Source organism: Melanostigma gelatinosum (genome assembly GCF_949748355.1).
Source record: "Melanostigma gelatinosum genome assembly, chromosome: 9".
Taxonomy (NCBI): Eukaryota; Metazoa; Chordata; class Actinopteri; order Perciformes; family Zoarcidae; genus Melanostigma; species Melanostigma gelatinosum.
Window position 1 is genome coordinate 22,819,203 of NC_136642.1, and position 19,165 is coordinate 22,838,367.

The 19,165-nt window shown below is 42.9% G+C and overlaps 1 protein-coding gene across 3 annotated transcripts in view; it reads right to left on the reverse strand.

The window, feature by feature from the left end:
* The window catches only part of dyrk1b (dual-specificity tyrosine-(Y)-phosphorylation regulated kinase 1B), a 43,976-nt gene that overhangs the window by 18,982 nt on the left and 5,829 nt on the right, over positions 1-19,165 (reverse strand). The window contains exon 2 of one of the 3 annotated variants that reach the window (XM_079275538.1): positions 1,161-1,301. The exons of 1 other annotated variant lie outside the window; for it this stretch is intronic. In XM_079275538.1, the coding sequence (XP_079131664.1) occupies positions 1,161-1,263 (103 nt within the window). In that variant the 5' untranslated portion in view covers positions 1,264-1,301. Of the gene's footprint in view, positions 1-1,160; positions 1,302-2,818; positions 3,473-19,165 lie in introns of those variants that run through there. One more of the 3 variants, XM_079275540.1, reaches the window with a different exon arrangement.

Here is a 19,165-nt window from a genome sequence, read left to right on the forward strand (position 1 = left end):
AGTTTAATTATCCTGTCGGGTAAATATTAAGACCGACTCAATTTGAGGAACGAAAGTTAGCCACCTCTCCCCTTGGCTAAGCATGAGGTGAGATCTTTGTTGCAATGGCAACAATCTGTTGGGTCAGTTAGCTAATAAATTCATCTGTTTACCCATCACTTTTAGCACATTTTTAGCTACCAATATCTACTGTTTGTCCATTACGTTTAGATAACAATTGGCTAACTATCTCAGCTGTTTGTCCAGTACTTTTTGCTAACCTTTTGCTGCTATGTTTCAACTATTTACCCATTATGTTTAGCTAACATTTAGCTTACTATTTCAACTGTTGACCAATTACTTTTAGCTAACTATTTCTCATGTTTATCTTACTTTTAGTTCACAAATTCACTGAATTTTACTGAACACAAAATTTTGGAGCCAGCATTGACAGACTAATTGTTGCATTTTGTGTGACCACTAACGAAATAGTTGTTCTGGAAATTCACTACACTTCAATGACGAGTTGTTGTTTTTCGTTTTGTTTTTTTGACAAAGTTGATCCATGACCCATGAGTTGGAAACCACTGGCATAAATTAACTAATATTACAAATGAAAGCAGGAGTATTCAAACAGCGGTAACGCCATCTATTCATGTTCAAAAACTGATGCTCAGCACAGACAGCGTCCTCGCATCCCGTCCCTCAGCTCAGTGTCCCCGGCTGGCTGACCACACCTGCCAAACTGTCTGACCAGGGTGGTGCTTCCAACTGCGGGCATGGACGAAGAGCCTATTCAGACCCAGAGCAGCCAGGGTTCTGCTCGTTCAAGTTCGGGGTGAAACAATGTTGACGGACAGCCAAACTGTCAAACACATGCATCGCAAACTTCAGCATTACGACTCAACGGCGACGCGCAGCGCCACGGCAACATGTCACACTGACACACGCACACAACACCGTCGTCGTCGTGGAACGTAAACTAAAACACATTGAACCTCTTTAAATTACTGACAGAAACTACATTATTATCATACAACTACACACACAAGTATCAACAAAGAGATTACCATGACAGTTGACTCACACACACTTGTGGCTGTACAAGGGAGAGAGATGTTATCTGTGGGATTGTGTGTGTGTGTGTGTGTGTGTGTGTGTGTGTGTGTGTGTGTACTGACTCTTGTTCTTGCGCAGCAGGGCAGAGGAGATCCAGGGTTCAGTTTGGACCATCCTGAGAGAGGGCACGGGCTTGTCCTCCACGGTGGATGACGTGATCACCATGGAAATGCTCGGCAAGGGATCAATCCAGCAGGGAAACACTGTCAATCAAAACGCTTTGAATGGTGGGCGGGGCTTGTGAAGGGAGTTTTAGTCTGTTATGAGACACGTTTTTTTCAATCCCAGAGTTCGCTTCAACAGTTTACATCCAACTGAATCAATGAATCTTGAAATGGTGGGAAACCGACCGACCAATCAAAAGGCACCTTCTTCTCTGGCTTCTTTCTTTTCCTTTTTTTTTTGTGACTGGTTTCTAAGGCAACCAACTGGTGTACAGGCAGCTTGTCTCTCTGAAGTAAAAATATAAAGGATGTAATCTCTGTCTTCTGCGGAGTTACACTATAGATATAGATCTCTCATTCTACATATATATTCTGTTTCTCTGCGGGCATGGGGAGTCTGGGGAGATAGAATATTTGGTTAGTCAGGTTAGCTTTTTTGTTTCGTTGGTTTCGGCAGTTTCATGCATTCTTTCTGTGTGCTGGAGGTTTGTACCGCTCCAGAGCGCTGGTGACTGATGTTTGAAATGAGTCAAAAAGTAGGCCTTTCTTCTATTACAGTATGGTAATGAGTGGTTACTCTGAGTAGGAGTTTGAGAATGGACTCTACTTGCTTGTGACCGGTTCACTTAGTCCAGGGCAGGTTGAACCAAAAGTACACAGCTAATAGTTCTTCAGACATCTTAGTAGTAATCCAGTATAGGGTTGTGTGTGTCCAGTGCAGCCTTCACCAGTAGAACACAGTACAGCTAGTATTCCCAGGTTAATAAGACTCCACGGTCAGCATGGTTCCAACAGATCATATGTTACTCAGCGGAATAAGTTCATCCAATTGTTGTGAATACACTACTTGTAAAAACACATTAACTAGCTGCAAGTCAAGTCTGTGCTAACCAGGCTCGCCCAGCATGCTGCCAGGTGGGCTGAGCGAGGTGGTGTGACAGAAGGGGCGGAAGAGAAGGAGGTGGAGGAGAGTTGGGTTTCCAGCTGCCTGCTTTTACCCCATCCCTTACCCTAAAAATAGCTCCAATTACTGGCGCTTTCTTGGGGTGGACCCGTCACTGGACAGAGTAGGGCAGTGGGGAGTGATGCTATCACTCGGATTAATCCCAGTGACACACACACACACACGCACGCACGCGCACACACACACGCACAAACACACACACACACACACACACACACACACACACACACACACACACACACACACACACACACACACGAGCGGCCCTCCACTGGCAATGTCACAGGGCCTGTACAGCCAGAGCTCCGCGGAGCCTCAGCTCCTCTTCACCCGCCTACAGCAGAAGGTGGCTGGCCTCTGCCAGGCTGAAAAGGAGCCCTTTTTAGAAAAGCCAGACAATAACGTAATCCCACATACACTGCGCGGGGATGTCTCTGTGACAACAAGCAGTTCGCACAAACGCCTGTAAACAAACCAGTCCGCTGCAACGTGTTGATTTCACGGAGACGTGCGGCTCCGGAGAAAGTTCCGCTAACTGGATATCCACAACTCACGGGCCAAGGGGGCTGTGTGCAGGAACAAAGTGACGTACCATTCACGAGCAGGGACACTGCACCTCAACCGCAAACCACTTTCCCTTTTGGGGGCAAAGCTGGGGGAGACGTCGGGGAACAAAAGTTTAGATCCGGTATTTGGGGTTAGATGCCAAATGTCTCCCCGCGAAGAAGAAACACACAGAACCAGCCGCTGGCGGCCTGCATTGTACTCCCAAACTCCGACGGTGTCTTCTGTTTACCAAAGCATAACTCGATCCAGGAAGAAGTCGAGCCTCTGAGGTAAACTCCCCGAAATAAAATTTAAAAAACACAAATAGCGTCTGAACAGCAACGAACCAAAACTTGAGAAACGTCTCCAAGGTAAAGAAAGCAGATCCAGTGAAGTTCCTGAGCTTGCTGTCAGACGCCTTTGATCGCTTCTTGACGCGCCTCTTCTTCCGTCTGCTTCCGCTCTCTCTTCTTTCTCACATTCGATGTCCTCCTTTACGCGTCCTTCTTACAATTTCGGGAGATGTTTTATTCATTCAAGGTGGAAACCTTCACAAGGGCGATTTGGACTCATGTTTGTCGCCCGTTTCCCTTTCCGTGCTCCTCCGTTAGACGGAATCTGTGCTGCTCTCCCACACTGCTCCCCCACCCTGCGATGGGGACCGTACCATGTGCCCGTGGCGGGGGTCGACGCGGGCCTGTCTGGCGCAGCCTTCGCGTAGTCTTGGTGATACCAGGACAGATACGGAAACACGACGTTGCTGACATTTCACGGGGTATTTCACATTATCCATTACTCGGACGGCAACTTAATTTACGGCACGCTATCAACGACCCAAGTGAGTTAGCGGGACGGTAACCCCCCCTCTGACCACAGTGGTCTGTTCCAAGCAGACCTCTGCCGTCCTGGCCATTTATAGTAACAGCAGGATATATATACTGGAACTTTATAGTCACGCATACATAGACAACCTTTACTGAAACCCGTTATCCAGTTGTATGGATACAGCTCCGACTAAAACGAGTTGCTACATACTTATAACCACTTCCTACAGGCCAAGGATAGGTATTACGATAGGTGACAGAAGAACATTCTAAAATACATTGAACATACTTTCTAAAGGTTTCGCAAAATACAGCTTTAATCGTGAATTAAAAACAGTTTAGGGTCTGACAGAAATATTTTGTGGTGTGCTCATAAGCAAGCGAGTTGTGCAATGTTTATAAGGAGACCCGGGCTGGAGGGAGGGGGAAGGAGAAAGGGACAAGGAGACAGAGGTCTATATTGACAAACCGCCTTTAAAACGTGCACGTTTCCCCTTCTACAACATATTCATATCTTAATACATAGGTTGCCCTTATAACTGCAAACACATTTGGTGAAGAAAGAGCTAGTTTACAGTAGAGTCTAAAACAGTAGACAACGTTGATGATCGTTTTTATAACCTTTTATGTGACTCATGCAAATATGACAGACCTGCAATAATACTAAGTGGATAACGAGGTTATATTATTGCCACCATGTTACACACAAAAGGCTCATTTGGTTCATTCAGTGTTTGAAAATGTTTGAACTTCTCTGCGCTCGGGTAAACGCACCCTCTACCCTCACTCAGCACGCACCCGCTGTGGGCTCTGTTGCTACCCGACGCGGAGGCAGCTGCAACCCAATTGGCTACATAAAGTCCCATCCTTGCTCGTGATTGGGTAGCGGACGGGTCTGTGGGCGGGGCGGTCGGCTTAGTTACCCAGTCTCTCTTCAAACGGTGCGAGGCAGGAATGACGCGGAAATAGTTTGAAGATGTCAGGTAGAAATGGAAAGAGAGAGCGAGAGGGAGGGAGACCGAGGGGGGGTGTGGGTGGAGATATAGCCGGGGGAGCGGGGGAGAGAGCGAGGCGAGAGGCTTCCATGAGCACATGGTCACTGAGTGACTCGCTACAGCTGAAATGTGCGACTTCTCCTTCCTCACAAACCAGCCAAAGCTAAACGTTGTTACTGTTGCTATCCGGCCATTCCGGCTAAATCAGGCACAATGCTGCCTGGGAACAGCTCTGCACACGAGCTGTGTCACAGACCAGCTGACGGCTCCTTAAAGGAAAACTTACCCTCGAATGCAACTCACACTGCACCGAGAAATGTGTCACCAGAGTTATTTTTAATGTGATTTTTTCATATCTTTAACGTGTGCAGATTAATCACTCAGTAATATGTAATAAAACAAAGGTGATGGTGAAAAGTCCACAGAAGCTTGCTTACTGTAATTACCGACTGTACAAAGGTAAGGTCTCCCCTGATAATCCTCTACTTATGCACATCAGACTGAAACAGCAGTACGTTCAATAACAGTATATGAGCCGTAATATGCTAATACTGCACATAAAGCCCTATAATGATCATGTAAAATAACAACAATTTGTTTCGAGATGTTGCAATAACTGATTTAGGAATCTTTTAATGTATTGTCAAGTATCGCTTGCAAACTTGAACTAAATTCCAAAAGCCAAACCTCAGAAAGTTTTTACTGCATTCTGGCTTTGCAATGTCCCTTATAGACTCCAGGTCCTGCAGCTTTCCATGATAACCTACTCAAGCTCCAGAACCCATGGTTCAAATCACTGTACTCCCACGCACTGAAAAACAGCTGACCAGTCACGTCTAAAATAAGACAGCATGGCCTAATAATATGCTATAATTATAGGCCTTGCATTAAGCGATAAGCCATAAACAAGCAGGAAGTGAGATTATACAGCAATACAGCACGGTGGCAATGTACACTAACGATTTAATCACATGCAGATGCATCACTACAGGTGATCTGCTTTAAAAAATGCCTAATGCCCAGCTCAGAGTGACTGGATCTGTCTGAGTTGGGAGCCGAGATAACGTAAAGCATGTTGCCACACTTGGTAAGACAGCGGATGGTGTTTTGTTTTTAGGGACTCTTTCTGTGATTTGCACCCAGGAGTTTCCGATATCGTCCAAATGGTATTAAACTTGAGTTGAAAGGACAGCACTGAGTGCAAATGCCAGTAAGGTCATTGGATCTGAAGGTCTGTCCGTCTACCTCTAGAAGTTGGACTTTGCACGCTGCGATGAAGGAGCAGACATAATAGATAAATCCCAAAAGCAAAATCCATAATAAAGTTGTCGAGGGCTATAAATTCAATTCAATTACAGAGGTTTCTACCCTAAACCAAACAATGAGACGGGATGGAGGGTTTCTCTAAAACCACATGAGAAGTATGAACCAGGACGTGCGATTGACAGCTTTCATTACACAAAAATCATCTCCCATCCATTGTATTCATAAAAGACAATCAATCACATCTCTGCTTGCATCACAACAAATAAACAAATCAACTTGTTGTCATGTCTTTCCACAAAGGTATGTATGAAGACAAAAAGACGGAGCTTAACTCTACTGTCAGGCAGCTATTCGGCGGCCTGCTGTGTGCATATGTTTGTTTGCACTGAGGAGAAGCATTGGAGTGTGCCGCATTTCTACCCCTATCATGCCATGCAAAGCCCACAATTATACAAGCTCCACAATTACAGACAGACGAGCAACAGGTAAACGAGTGTGTGTGTGTGTTGGGGATGACAGGACATTTGTATAGTACAAACACACACAATGGCTGACCTGCATAATTGTTCAGTAGTTTCTCTGTTAATTATAAGGGAGTTCGTACACTAAAATTACTGTTACCAAGCACAGGCCCCCACAAATTATGAAAATAACAAATTTTCTTTTCAAACAGACAAAGAAATAGAACTGAAAGTACAATCCCCATGGTGGAAAGAATAAAGCAACATTCATATCCAGTATCTAAATCATTGAACTAATATGTTGGCACCTATCAGATGTATTTGTAAGGTAAGATACTTGTTGACCCAATGCCCTGTATAAAAAATCTTGTTTCATTGTTAGACTCCACAACAGAAATGATTTAACATACATTACTGGAATGCACATTCAAAAAGATTTAATGATACTTTTTTTGGATTTATATATATTTACATATACTATTGCAGTAATAAATGAATGCCTATAAAGAATAAGCACCCTGTGTTTAAAGCTTTTTGTGCTGCAACATTTTTTTGTCTTCACCTTTTCCTTCAGCAGTTTAACCTCATTCTGAGGTTATTTCTTTATGCACTGTTATTGATGATTTACTGTTTGATTTAAAATATCAAGCATCGTTTTGATAGCGTTAAACCTCATTATAACCTCAAATCCTGCTTCAGTACATTGTTGGGTAGTGATACAGCATATTGTACTGGCAGAAAAAAGGAAAAGCAGCTTCTCAACAGTGGAATTGGTTGCAGCCGTTTCCTGTCTTTCTCTTCTGTCTGTTGGTACTTCTGAAACGCGTTACAATGCCTATATCACTGATTAGTATTTCCCTTTACAGAATTACTGACAAGCTTCCACCAAATCACGTTCAGCTGTACTGACGACCAGACAGCGGAGATTACAACGGCAGCGCGAGGAGGCAAGCAGACTCAAGACTCACGTGCCTTGCAGCAAAATTCCACCCGGCAACTATACGCTGTACCATGGCAACAGCCCTGCCATTGGTCCCCGGTGCGTTTTCAAATGACCAATGGGATGGCCAGCCGCGGGTGATGCTTGTTGCTAGGTAAACATGATGCAGAGGAAAGATAGAGGAGCAGAATTGCCATGCTGCTACTGCAGGGTGATTTCAGCGAGGAGTGGAGGAGGGAGCGCTTCACACTCAGATATACCCTTCTCACTTGGCGGTGCCAGAGAGACAAAAAACAAAACGAAGCGGGAATGACACAGGCAAAGCGGAATAAAATAAAAAAGACGGGGAGAAAGCCTGTGGGAACGGTGCTGCCATTGTTCCACACGCACAAATGCCGTTAATGTACACGAAGCTAGCCTGTAGAGAAAACCAGCAACCTATTTTACCGTTACTTTCGTCAAACAATGATATGATTTACTGAAACAATTATAAGAAAATAAGTTTAGAATTATGCTGCCTCCACACTAAAACAGAGTCAATCTAATAATGTAAATACATTATCAAAAACTTTTGAAATATTATAATACAAAAGGACTTTAAGTATGTGGTAAATGAATAGTTAGTTAGCATCAGTCAGCTATAAGAAGTCATGTTCCACATTGAATGGTGACAGTACTGCCATGTGGAGGTTCAATTCCTTCAAAGTCCCTGTTCATGAACCGTTTGTGTCTGATGATTGTTTCAAATAAGAAAACCATTCTGGATTTCTGTTTTAATGATCTCTTATCAGGACCCGACGACTCTCACGAGCCCAGCAATGGATTCTCATGTTGTCATGTTCATTTGAGTGTTGAATATTCCATTTGTATTGGTATTGGCCTGTTAAAGTGAAATCAGTGCATTTACTTATAAATTCAAATATAACTTCTTCTGGACGGCAGAGAAAGCGAGAAGCATAAATTACAACTGCCTCTCTCATTCCTTTGGTCTGGGCTCAGATCGCTGACATCCCTGTATCACACCATACACAGTGTACAGTATATGGTTACACAGTGTTTCCTCCCCAGCTACTCTCACCGCGATGCGAACACACACACACACACACACACACACACACACACACACACACACACACACACACACACACACACACACACACACACACACACACACACACACACACACACACACACCCTCCTGTTGAACATCCTCAGTGATCAGTGAGAATAAGTGGCTGCTGACTCTGAATGGATCAAAGCTGACGTGCAGCTGTCTGCTTGCACCGGCGGTGCAGAAGGAAACTGGTCACTCCATACTGGGAGAAAAAGGGCGTTTGACAAACTCACATCAGACTTGGTACATGCCGATCCTTAATCCAGATGAACGGCTTTTCCAAACGCCTGCCACTACCCAGTGGTAGAATGTCACTAAGTTAATTTACTCAAGTACCGTTTACTGTAGCATACCGCTTTCCCAATTGTGACACATGCCTGCAAACGACAATTTCGGAAAACTTCACGAAACAGACACCCTTTTCACATCATAAGAATTAGTTCTTCCCAAGAATAACCCGACCCTAACTCCATCACGGTTCTAGTAAGTAACTGCAGATACAACTTTTCAGAACCTATAATAAGCATATCAAATATCTCGCACTGTTCTACAGTAAATCAAACTACCCAAGAGTATATAAAATACTGTTATAACATAGTACAATAATATCATGCTGCAAATATGTTAATGCTCAGTCAAAACAATTAAGTCAATAATAAAATACATAACATTGTAAGACATTAGCAGGGGCCAATGCCTTTACTTTCAAGACAAGTTTATTTGTGTAGCACATTTCATACACAAAGGCAGTTAAAAGTGCTTTACATGATGTAATAAAACATTAAAAACACAAAGAAGAAAAACAAGTGTTCACATTCTGATAATACCTACATACTTTTACTTCAGTACAATTATGAATGCAAGACTTTTACTTAGTACAGTATAAAAGCGACACTGTTTTTGCTAATTTTCTTAAATAAAGATGTGAACACTTGCCTATAACTATCTGCTTTTCACGGTTATTATGGACGTTTTTGAGAAACATTAAAGATTTGTTCTGAAAGATGAACACCTGAGGCAAAAGTACATTCTTCACTCTATGAACCTCGAATGTAAGCAAGCCATTGATATGTTTTACGGTTACATTTAACTAAGACTTGTAAATGGGCCCCCAGCCCTTATATTACCTTGAATACTACAGCTGATAATGCCATTGCTATGTAATTAATGGGAATGATCATTTTTATATCAGCATTGTCATTTTCATTTAAAATGTATTCAAATGATCATGGTGTTTTTTTTGCGAGTATCTGTACCAAGCAAAGTTGTTTGTAGAATATGATTTGTATAACGGGACGTTTCTGCGGCACCACAATACCACATATTGCACCTCCTGCGATTTGGATATTGCACTTGGCTATATTGTGATTTTGATAAAATTCAGATTAATTAGTCAGTCCTTTGTTATATCCCCAGTTATATTTCTGCAGTTTTACCCATCAATCGTAGATATCATAATACAATATGGTACCCGTACATGGTAGTAAACCTGAACCAGTGACGGGCGTGGCTTTAAACAGGCATAATTATGTGTAACAGGTTTTTATTCTCTAAGATGCCGTGGGCTTTGATCCTCTCAAGGTCTGCTGCACTTTGTCCTTTTCCGATGTTTATTCGTCTATCTTTAACATATACCATACATGCTCGAGTAATACAAGATGAAATTACAACAAATTCAAAAGTGTAGCAGAGGGAATAGATACCACATACCTCCAATGCAGCATCACACAATGTGTAATTACTCGAGATGCACCGATTCCGATTTTCCAATTTCCAAAAAAATCTGATCAGTCAGTTTTTTTTAATATTGCTGTGAAAAAGTGTCCTTCAAATAACTGTACTTATTCAAGTTTCTCACCAAAAACTACATTTTATGAGATGCACGTCACGTTAGCTACGTCATAAGTGTGACTGTGCCAAGGAGACAAATTGCGAGCACACTTCACTCACGCTCATCGACGTGAACAACACAGTGTGTGTGTGAGAGAGTGTGTGTGTGTGTGTGTCTGCGACATTAGTCTTTGCTGCATTGTGCCAACGTAAAACTACCACGCAGCACATGTAACGGGCTCATGAAACATATGAAACTGACCAGCGGGTCCCCTGTCATGGCCGACCAGCTGAACGCCAGTTTGAATCAGTGCATCCCGAGTAATTACGTGATAGACGTCGTTGGTGGATTCATAAAAACAAACTACCGTAAACCCGTTTCCTATGCTGATGGACAACAAACAAGTCAGAAACAGAATCTATAGTAAGAGTTTATGTAACATTTATTATCATCTAAGCATCATGAACACAGTACAACATTGTCCTTGAGCATGGAAGTCTGTTCTTCACCTTTTGGAGCTGGAACAAAATAATCTAAACTCAAAGACTCACTTACTAGCCTTCAACCCATCCCACAGTCTTCATATAGCCAATGGACTTTGTTCACATGACAGGAGGTGGTTGTAGATGGGGGGGTCATCACTGATGGGCTTTGGGTGTTAATGTGGTCCTAGATCTTTCTCCGGCTGTCTACAGACTCCTGGTCCATGACTGTGGATGGTTTTGGTCTGAGGAGACTGGAAGAGTTCTGACAGCCGGTAAGTGGACCTCTGAGCTCTGATTCTCCTTCGCTGGCCTGTCAAACTGGGCACAATTTTGCCCGGAGATCTCTGAAACCAAATCCACACGGCACGGGAGTTTCCTGGAACATTTGGTCCAAGATGAGGTCCATGAACTTATCAAGGTCTCACGAACAGTGACTCTGTTCCAGAAACATCGTTACCGTCAACCTTTGTGTCAGATATAATGCTTTAACACACCAATGTTATGACATGTCAATGCCATATATGACCTTATGATATATCGAACGACAAACCTGTAGTTGAAACTCACAACAACTAATGACTGACAGTTTATATGCTAATAAATATCAGATTTTGCTTCAGTGGCGCAAGTTCCATGTGAAGGGTTGATATTGTTTGTAAAATATATATGTTTTGACTATGACAGTGTAAACTCAGAAACAGCTGGCGTGAGCGGCTGCTGATCGGTTACTGGCATTTCAGTTGTGCTCCGACTTCAAACGGCAGCAGTCCATATTTCCATTTGAACAATGGATCAAAGGCCAACATGTAGGCTAATATCAAAGGTGATGAACAGTGATGAACTCACAGAGAATTATCACCAACACTGCAGTTCCCCTCAGCTCTGTAGAGACTCTTTCGGCTCATTGTTTTTGGGTTTCGCTGCCTACAGCTGTATTGTTTTGGTTCGTCCTCATCGTTCCAATGTGGGTAGTTAAAATACAAGTGAGGCGGGGGGGTGGAATTATTGTCGGTCACATGGGCTTCAACTGACATGAATGGGAGACGCAGCAAATATTGTGACCGACAGGTGTTGGTGTGATACCTTAAGGGTGACAGACTTCTTGTGGCTACAATGGTACAAACATGTTTTTTTGAGTGTTTGTTAGTAGTTAGTAGTCATTTTGTTAAAGCAAATTGGAAGCGATTCATTTCCACAATTTTACTGTATGTGGAATCTGAGCTGTGATCAGAGCGGTTTGTCAAAGTGTTACTTTAAAAGTCACATGTTAGCTACCACTAGCTGGAACATGAGAGTTTTTAATCTTGGTGATCTAAATTAAATCAATTTAAGGAGCTGTTCTTCGGAAAAAAAGCCTTGCCCTTTAAATACTAGGCTACCCAAACAGGGTTGATAGCTTCGTTGAGTTATATCTTGAAAAGGTCAACCTCCCAGTAAAAGAAATATACACATGTGGACACAAACAAATTCAATAAGCAAGTCTGGTTGAAAAGTCTATTGTTTTTTGTTTTTTATATACCACCAAGTGGACAGGAAACAAAAGCTTGTCTAATGCGGCCACTTCCTCTGTTGAAAACAGTCAACACCGATCCTGTTTTCACAGCTAAATGTTTTACCGAAGAAAAAGTACAGTTTAGTACTTATCGTGACTTCAGCAACATTTTGTAGACGTCATAAACAGGGGGTGGGGGGGGGGGAGAATATGATATCCCGCCACAACAGGTTACCTTTTTTTACCGAGAACTAAGTCACGCTCTGATTCAAATCCAAATCATTCAACAAACACACAGCCCATGTTCCATCTGCAATTTTTTTATTTAGTATCGGTCAGCAAAGAGCATTTGGACCCCACGTGGGGCTGTAACCCCCAGCCAATAAGCTCTCTCATTCTCATTCCCAGGTCAAACACCATCCCGCAGGTTTCGCACAATATAAATCATGCTATTTTCCAAAAAACTTTTGTTTTGGATTACTCATCTAAAGTAGGTAAAAGTAGAGCAACAAACATGCTGAGCAGCAACAACAATCACGTATATATTGAGGAAGTGCATCGGTGGATTGATCGCAGAGGCAACGACGTTACCAGCTGAAAGAGCAGCGGCCAATGAGGAAACTGTGCTTTGGTGTGCGTTCACAGTATATATATATATATATATATATATATATATATATATATATATATATATATATATATATATATATATATATATATATATATATATATATATATATATATATATATATATATATATATATATATATATATATATATATATATATATATATATATATATATATATATATATGTGTGTATATTTACACACACACACACACACACACACACACAGTTCACTGTTGCCAGGCGAGGCAGTCAGGTTCAGTGTGAGACCCAGAAATAGAGTCCCAGTAAGGACAGGTGGAAGGGTCACATGCAACAACCCCATCGCCCAAATTACCACCACACATACACAGAGAGAGAGAGAGAGAAGAATCTTAACTCCACTAAAGGTCCACTAACTAGCTTTTTTTCTGGTGCTTTAAACCACATCTCAGTCTTCCTCAGCAGTTTGCTGTGTTCTCATAGAGACAATGATAGTTGATCAAACTCTATCCTTATTTCTGTACTTTCCCTCATCCCCATGAAAAATAATAGAAATGTAGCAATTTTATAATCTGTAATCTTGATAAAGTCGTCAACAAATACACCACTACATGCAACCCCATCTATCATTGCATCTTCCACTGTCTACGTCTGCAATCTGCGAATAAAGCCGTGTCCTCGTTTCATTGTGGAATAACTCGCACTTAAATGCATCTCTATGGCAATGCTGGGGTGATGATGTCATCACCAACAAAAATACAAATTGTAAGTTTAATCTAATGTTCTGTATGTTGTGGTACATTGACAAGACAGCACATTGTGAGTGTTTTAAACTGTATTTAATTACACTTTCTTTTTGCCTCTGGAGATTTCTCCAAAATTCACCAAAAGTTAGCATTAGATTCTGCCTCATTTTCAAATTTAAAGAAACATTTTCTTGAAACTTGATGATAGTAATCGACTGGGGAAGTTTCATGGATATCTATTAGTGGTTTTGTTTTTACCCTATTCACCTGTTGACAACACGTCTTTAAAGGACGTTTATTCAAAAATACTTTCCCGTTTCCCTCCCATCTATATTCTGAAGGTTTTAAACAGAGGGGTTTGTTCATATAACATTCATATCCTGATTGATAGAACACTTGATTCCAAAAAACGTGGCCAAAATGGAGGATGTGAAGACAGCGAACTACACCTTGCATTCAGATATGTGCCTTCAGTCACACAGTGGGCTCTGCCTGCATCTCTTGTAGAAGCGTGAGCTGCATCAGGTGTGCTGTGGCCGGGCACAACTGGAGCACAACAAGGGCCTCCCTCGCTCCCACACACACGAGGGGAAACGCATCGCCGTCATCTTTAGCGGACACAAGTCCATCTTTGAAATGAAGCTGCTGAAGTGCACAGATGCTACGTGACGTTTATTTTACTTCAGTGTGTCGAGACACTTTCATTCATTTGCCTCGTCAATTTTGTCAGGTTTCAAACATCCCGTACAAAACACCAGACACCGTTGGCATTTTCAAAACTCCATAAGGTGGTTTCACAATTAAGGCCTGACCTGTCTTAAATTAAAGATCTTGAGTCAGAAAGTGGAGTGAAGAAGTTGTGCAGTCTGCTGTGTGGAACCAGATCCAAAGACAATGACGACAAGTCACCCGCATTACTTTGTGACTAAAGTAACAGAGCAGTTTGTACAACCAACAGAAAAGAACCCAGAAAAGCCCCATCACCCAACCACTCAAACATCCACAGCCTATCACACTCATTACACATTACATTAGCTGAAGGTAGGCCTCACGCAGGCTTCATCTGGCTGCAGGTTTTTAAGCACAAAGAAATTCAAAGATTCTTGAATTTAGTGTTTCGGCATGACCAACAAAACGCAGGCCGTCATTCACAGAAGTGAACCCACTGGCACGGTGGGGTTGCGGACGCAAGGGGCTGGTGTTGTACCGCAAAAAAATAATAACAAATAAATACATTGCGACACAATGCAACACCATCCTACAGTTCACCTGGCAAATAGTTGCAACAGAGGATAAAGCGTGTGACGAGCTCCGGCTGAACTTAAAAAATGCAATTTTGCACAGAACGAGGACTGAGGAAAGATTTGGGTTTTCATTTATATCAGTGTACTCAACAGAGGAAAGTACATTTTAAAATATATTTTTGCAAGAACGTACAATATATTTTCGTAGCAAAGCTATTTATAGCACAATAAAATATTTATTGTGTGCAAATAAGAATCAGTTTATTGCCCATCTCACGGTCCCTGCTCTGTGACCTTGCAGACTCTTGGACACTCTGTGTTTCTCTCGGCCCTCGCTCCAACTACAATTACAGACAATCAGAAAATTGAGCAGGTAGTTCTGATAGTCTGACTCCAATCTGACTGCTAGTAGTGCTAACGTTACTAAGGCAGGGAAGCACTAGAAGGTTGTTTTTGTTATTTTCCCCAACCCCACATGAGAAGTGTACATGGTTTGGTTACACGCCTTGTTTTATGAACCTCAGTTAGTTAGCCTGCAGCCGAGCTATCTTGGGAGGTTGCTAGCTAACTCCTCTAATAGGCGCAGTAGCTAACTAAGCTAGTTGGCTACCAAGGTTATCGGCTGCTGTAAGGATATACCGAGAACCGAAAGCTTAGGCTCTATCTGAACTATGACAAGGATGCACACACTTCCTTTGTTTGACGGCGTGGAGATGAACTGTTTTTACATCCTCTTCTTCTATTTGGGGGATATCTATGCTCTTAATTTTGGAACTATGGTTTCCATAATATGGGGGCGCTTTGGCAGATGTGAACCAGGAAGTATAATGTTGCAAAGGAGTCAGTTAATTAGCTGCAGGCTACATTTTTTAAGTCTGTATTTGGCATCATTCAAAATATACCAAATTAGCTATAAGCAGTTCCTGTAGCCATGGAAGTAGAGGCAACTATCACTGGGCTACTTTGAGACCGAAGAAATCTTCAAAATGTGATGAGGAGAAAATAAAAGAAAGACATCCCCAGTCCATTACAGTAAGTTTGTATTTTGGTGATAGGAAGGACCGTTTTTAAAGACTAGTCTGTAGACCAAACTCTGGGGTCATGTTGAACAGCATGCATAATGATAATCGGCATATTAATCCTGCCGGTTTAATACCCTCATTGGACACTGTGGGTGGATGGAACGCCGTTTTTTGGTCACCTTTTATGTTCTTCTAGTTACACACAAACCCCAAAACAGAGCGTCTGGAAGGTCGCTCTGTCTGTTTGAGTCCTCACTGACAGCTAAAGGCTAATTCTGCCCGCAAAGCAGGAGGGAACCAAGTTGGAATCTCCTCCAAAAGAGTACCATACTTTTCGGACTATAAGCCGCTACTTTTTGAGGTGTCGGCTTGTAGTCCGGTGCGATTTATATACGGGTTTTTCCGGAGCTTTTCTCCGCCACAACAACCGCAACTTCCGGTTCCGGTCTAACACAACATTTACTAGCTCCCGACACAGAACAGTTGCTACCAGCAACCCCTCTGCTACCAGCTGTTACTGACAGGGTCACTACAATATGGATGAAGTACCTTTGACCTACCTCTCACTCGGACTGTTGACAAAAAAGGTTGAACGGCAAGATGCTTTTAACAGTACATGTCCGACTCGCTAGCTTCTAAGCTAATTTTAACATTACCGCCAATGGGGAAATGCTAACCGCGATTAGCATTAGCGAATATATAATATATCTTTGTACATCTTTTCATGCAGACATACTTGCATGACAGACTAAGGTCTCTCACGGCTACCAAACGAAAAGTAATGAGGCAAATAACTGTTGTTGCTCATAGCTCTGAATAGCTGTTGTGCTAGCAGCAACTGGCCAAGCCAGTTAGCCGTAAATGCTATTCAGATGCTATTCAGAGCTATGAGTAACGTAGACCGCTGCATGAGAAGATGGATCCCAGTGGATCCTAACAGCATGGAGCAGTGTGAAAGAATCCACAATCACCAACGGGTTCCGAAAGGCTGGACTGCTGCGAGATGAGGAGGACAGCGCAATGAGGAGGACAGCGCAAGCTCAAGGGCGGATTTGCCTCGGGAGCAAAGTGACACTGAGGGTGCAGAAGAAACACGGACTGCAAGCACAAACGAAGCAATTCTGAGGCTGTTTAATTGCGACACTGAAGAAGAGGACTTCAATGGTTTTAGTGCACAGGAGGACGAAGGCGATAGCGATCCTGCGTGTTTTTGTGTGCGTGTTTTTGAGTGAGAGAAATAAATCATCTTGGTTTGCAATATAACTCTGCTGTCCTGAGTCTGCATTTGGGTCCTTGACCACACCACATCATGAACCGGTAGGTACCCGGTATGTACATGTCCGATTCGCTAGCTTCTAAGCTAATTTTAACATTACGGCCAATGGGGAAATGCTAACCGTGATTAGCATTAGTGAATATAATATATCTTCGTACATCTTTTCATGCAGACATACTTACAGACTAAGGTCTCTCGAGGCTACCAAACGGAAGAAGTAAAACGAAGCAGCGTGTCTTCTCATTATGCTGCGTTCACACCGGTCGCGTTGATTTTTTGACGCGCGTCGAGATTACATACAAAGTCTATGCACAGACGCGATGAGACTGGCGCGCCGCGATTTTGCGATGGCGCGGCGCGTTGGACGCGTTATTGCAGTGCGGTGGACGCGTTGGACGCCGCAAAATCGCCAACGCGCGAGTTGAAATTTTTCAACTTCAGCGACATAATCGCGTGACTCTGTAGCGCGATAGCCTATCAGCGTTGAGTTGCTCCCCCTGTCATCACTGGCTTCCTGCCGTTGTTGAATCAGGAAATAAATCCTGTAGCCGTCTGTGTTCACCCAGAGCTCTACGATACCTCATATCAATAGAGACTGGACCAAACTATGTGTATACATGTGTGTGTGTAAACCATATGGTACAAACAATGAATAGACGCTGCCGTATTTACGTCTACGTGACGTTATTGAGTGCTGGTGGAGCTGCTACGATGTTAGCATAGCCTAGCACCGATCCATCAGAGCTCCATTGAGAAGACCAGTAACCTACAAATCGGTATCATTACGTAGTTATTTCGGAGTCCCTTTTTGTCGGAGAAGACAAGTACAAATCGGCATCATGATGTAGTTATTTCGGAGTCCCTTTTTGTCGGTTTATTGCCGTTGAATCACAGCCAAATCAGTTTATTTAGTGTTCCTACAGCTGTAGTAAACAGCGACCGGTGGCTTGCTAGACACAGTGAATACAGCTCGATGAAATCCACGGAGCTCCTCTGAACAATATTATGAACCAGACATGACGGCGTTTGGCATTCCGATGTTTGAGGGACTTCCACAACACGTACAAAGCAGCAATTGTCCTTATTCCTTTCACGGTTGACAGCAGAAAGAAATGGCGGCCAGGTGAACGGCTTCCAGGATGATAAACCACGCCCCCTCTCCGGCGCTACGAGATTTTGCGGCGTTTGGTGTGAACACAACCGGCGGCGCGTTGGACGCGATTGTGCAGTGCGTTGGACGCTTTTTTGCAGTGCGTCAAAAAATCAACGCGACCGGTGTGAACGCAGCATTAGAATCTAAAAGCAACGAGCCAATAACTGTTGTTGCTCGTAGCTCGTAGCTTCTGAATACCGTAGCTGTTGTGCTAGCAGCTAGCAGAGCTTAGGCCTTGAGAGACCTTAGTCTGTAAGTATGTCTGCATGAAGATGTACGAAGATATATTGTATTCGCTAATGGTAATCGCAGTTAGCATTTCCCCATTGGCGGTAATGTTAAAATTAGCTTAGAAGCTAGCGAGTCGGACATGTACTGTTAAAAGCATCTTGCCGTTCAACCTTTTTTGTCAACAGTCCGAGTGAGAGGTAGGTCAAAGGTACTTCATCCATATTGTAGTGACCCTGTCAGTAACAGCTGGTAGCAGAGGGGTTGCTGGTAGCAACTGTTCTGTGTCGGGAGCTAGTAAATGTTGTGTTAGACCGGAACCGGAAGTTGCGGTTGTTGTGGCGGAGAAAAGCTCCGGAAAAACCCGTATATAAATCGCACCGGACTACAAGCCGACACCTCAAAAAGTAGCGGCTTATAGTCCGAAAAGTATGGTACTCTTTTGGAGGAGATTCCAACTTGGTTCCCTCCTGCTTTGCGGGCAGAATTAGCCTTTAGCTGTCAGTGAGGACTCAAACAGACAGAGCGACCTTCCAGACGCTCTGTTTTGGGGTTTGTGTGTAACTAGAAGAACATAAAAGGTGACCAAAAAACGGCGTTCCATCCACCCACAGTGTCCAATGAGGGTATTAAACCGGCAGGATTAATATGCCGATTATCATTATGCATGCTGTTCAACATGACCCCAGAGTTTGGTCTACAGACTA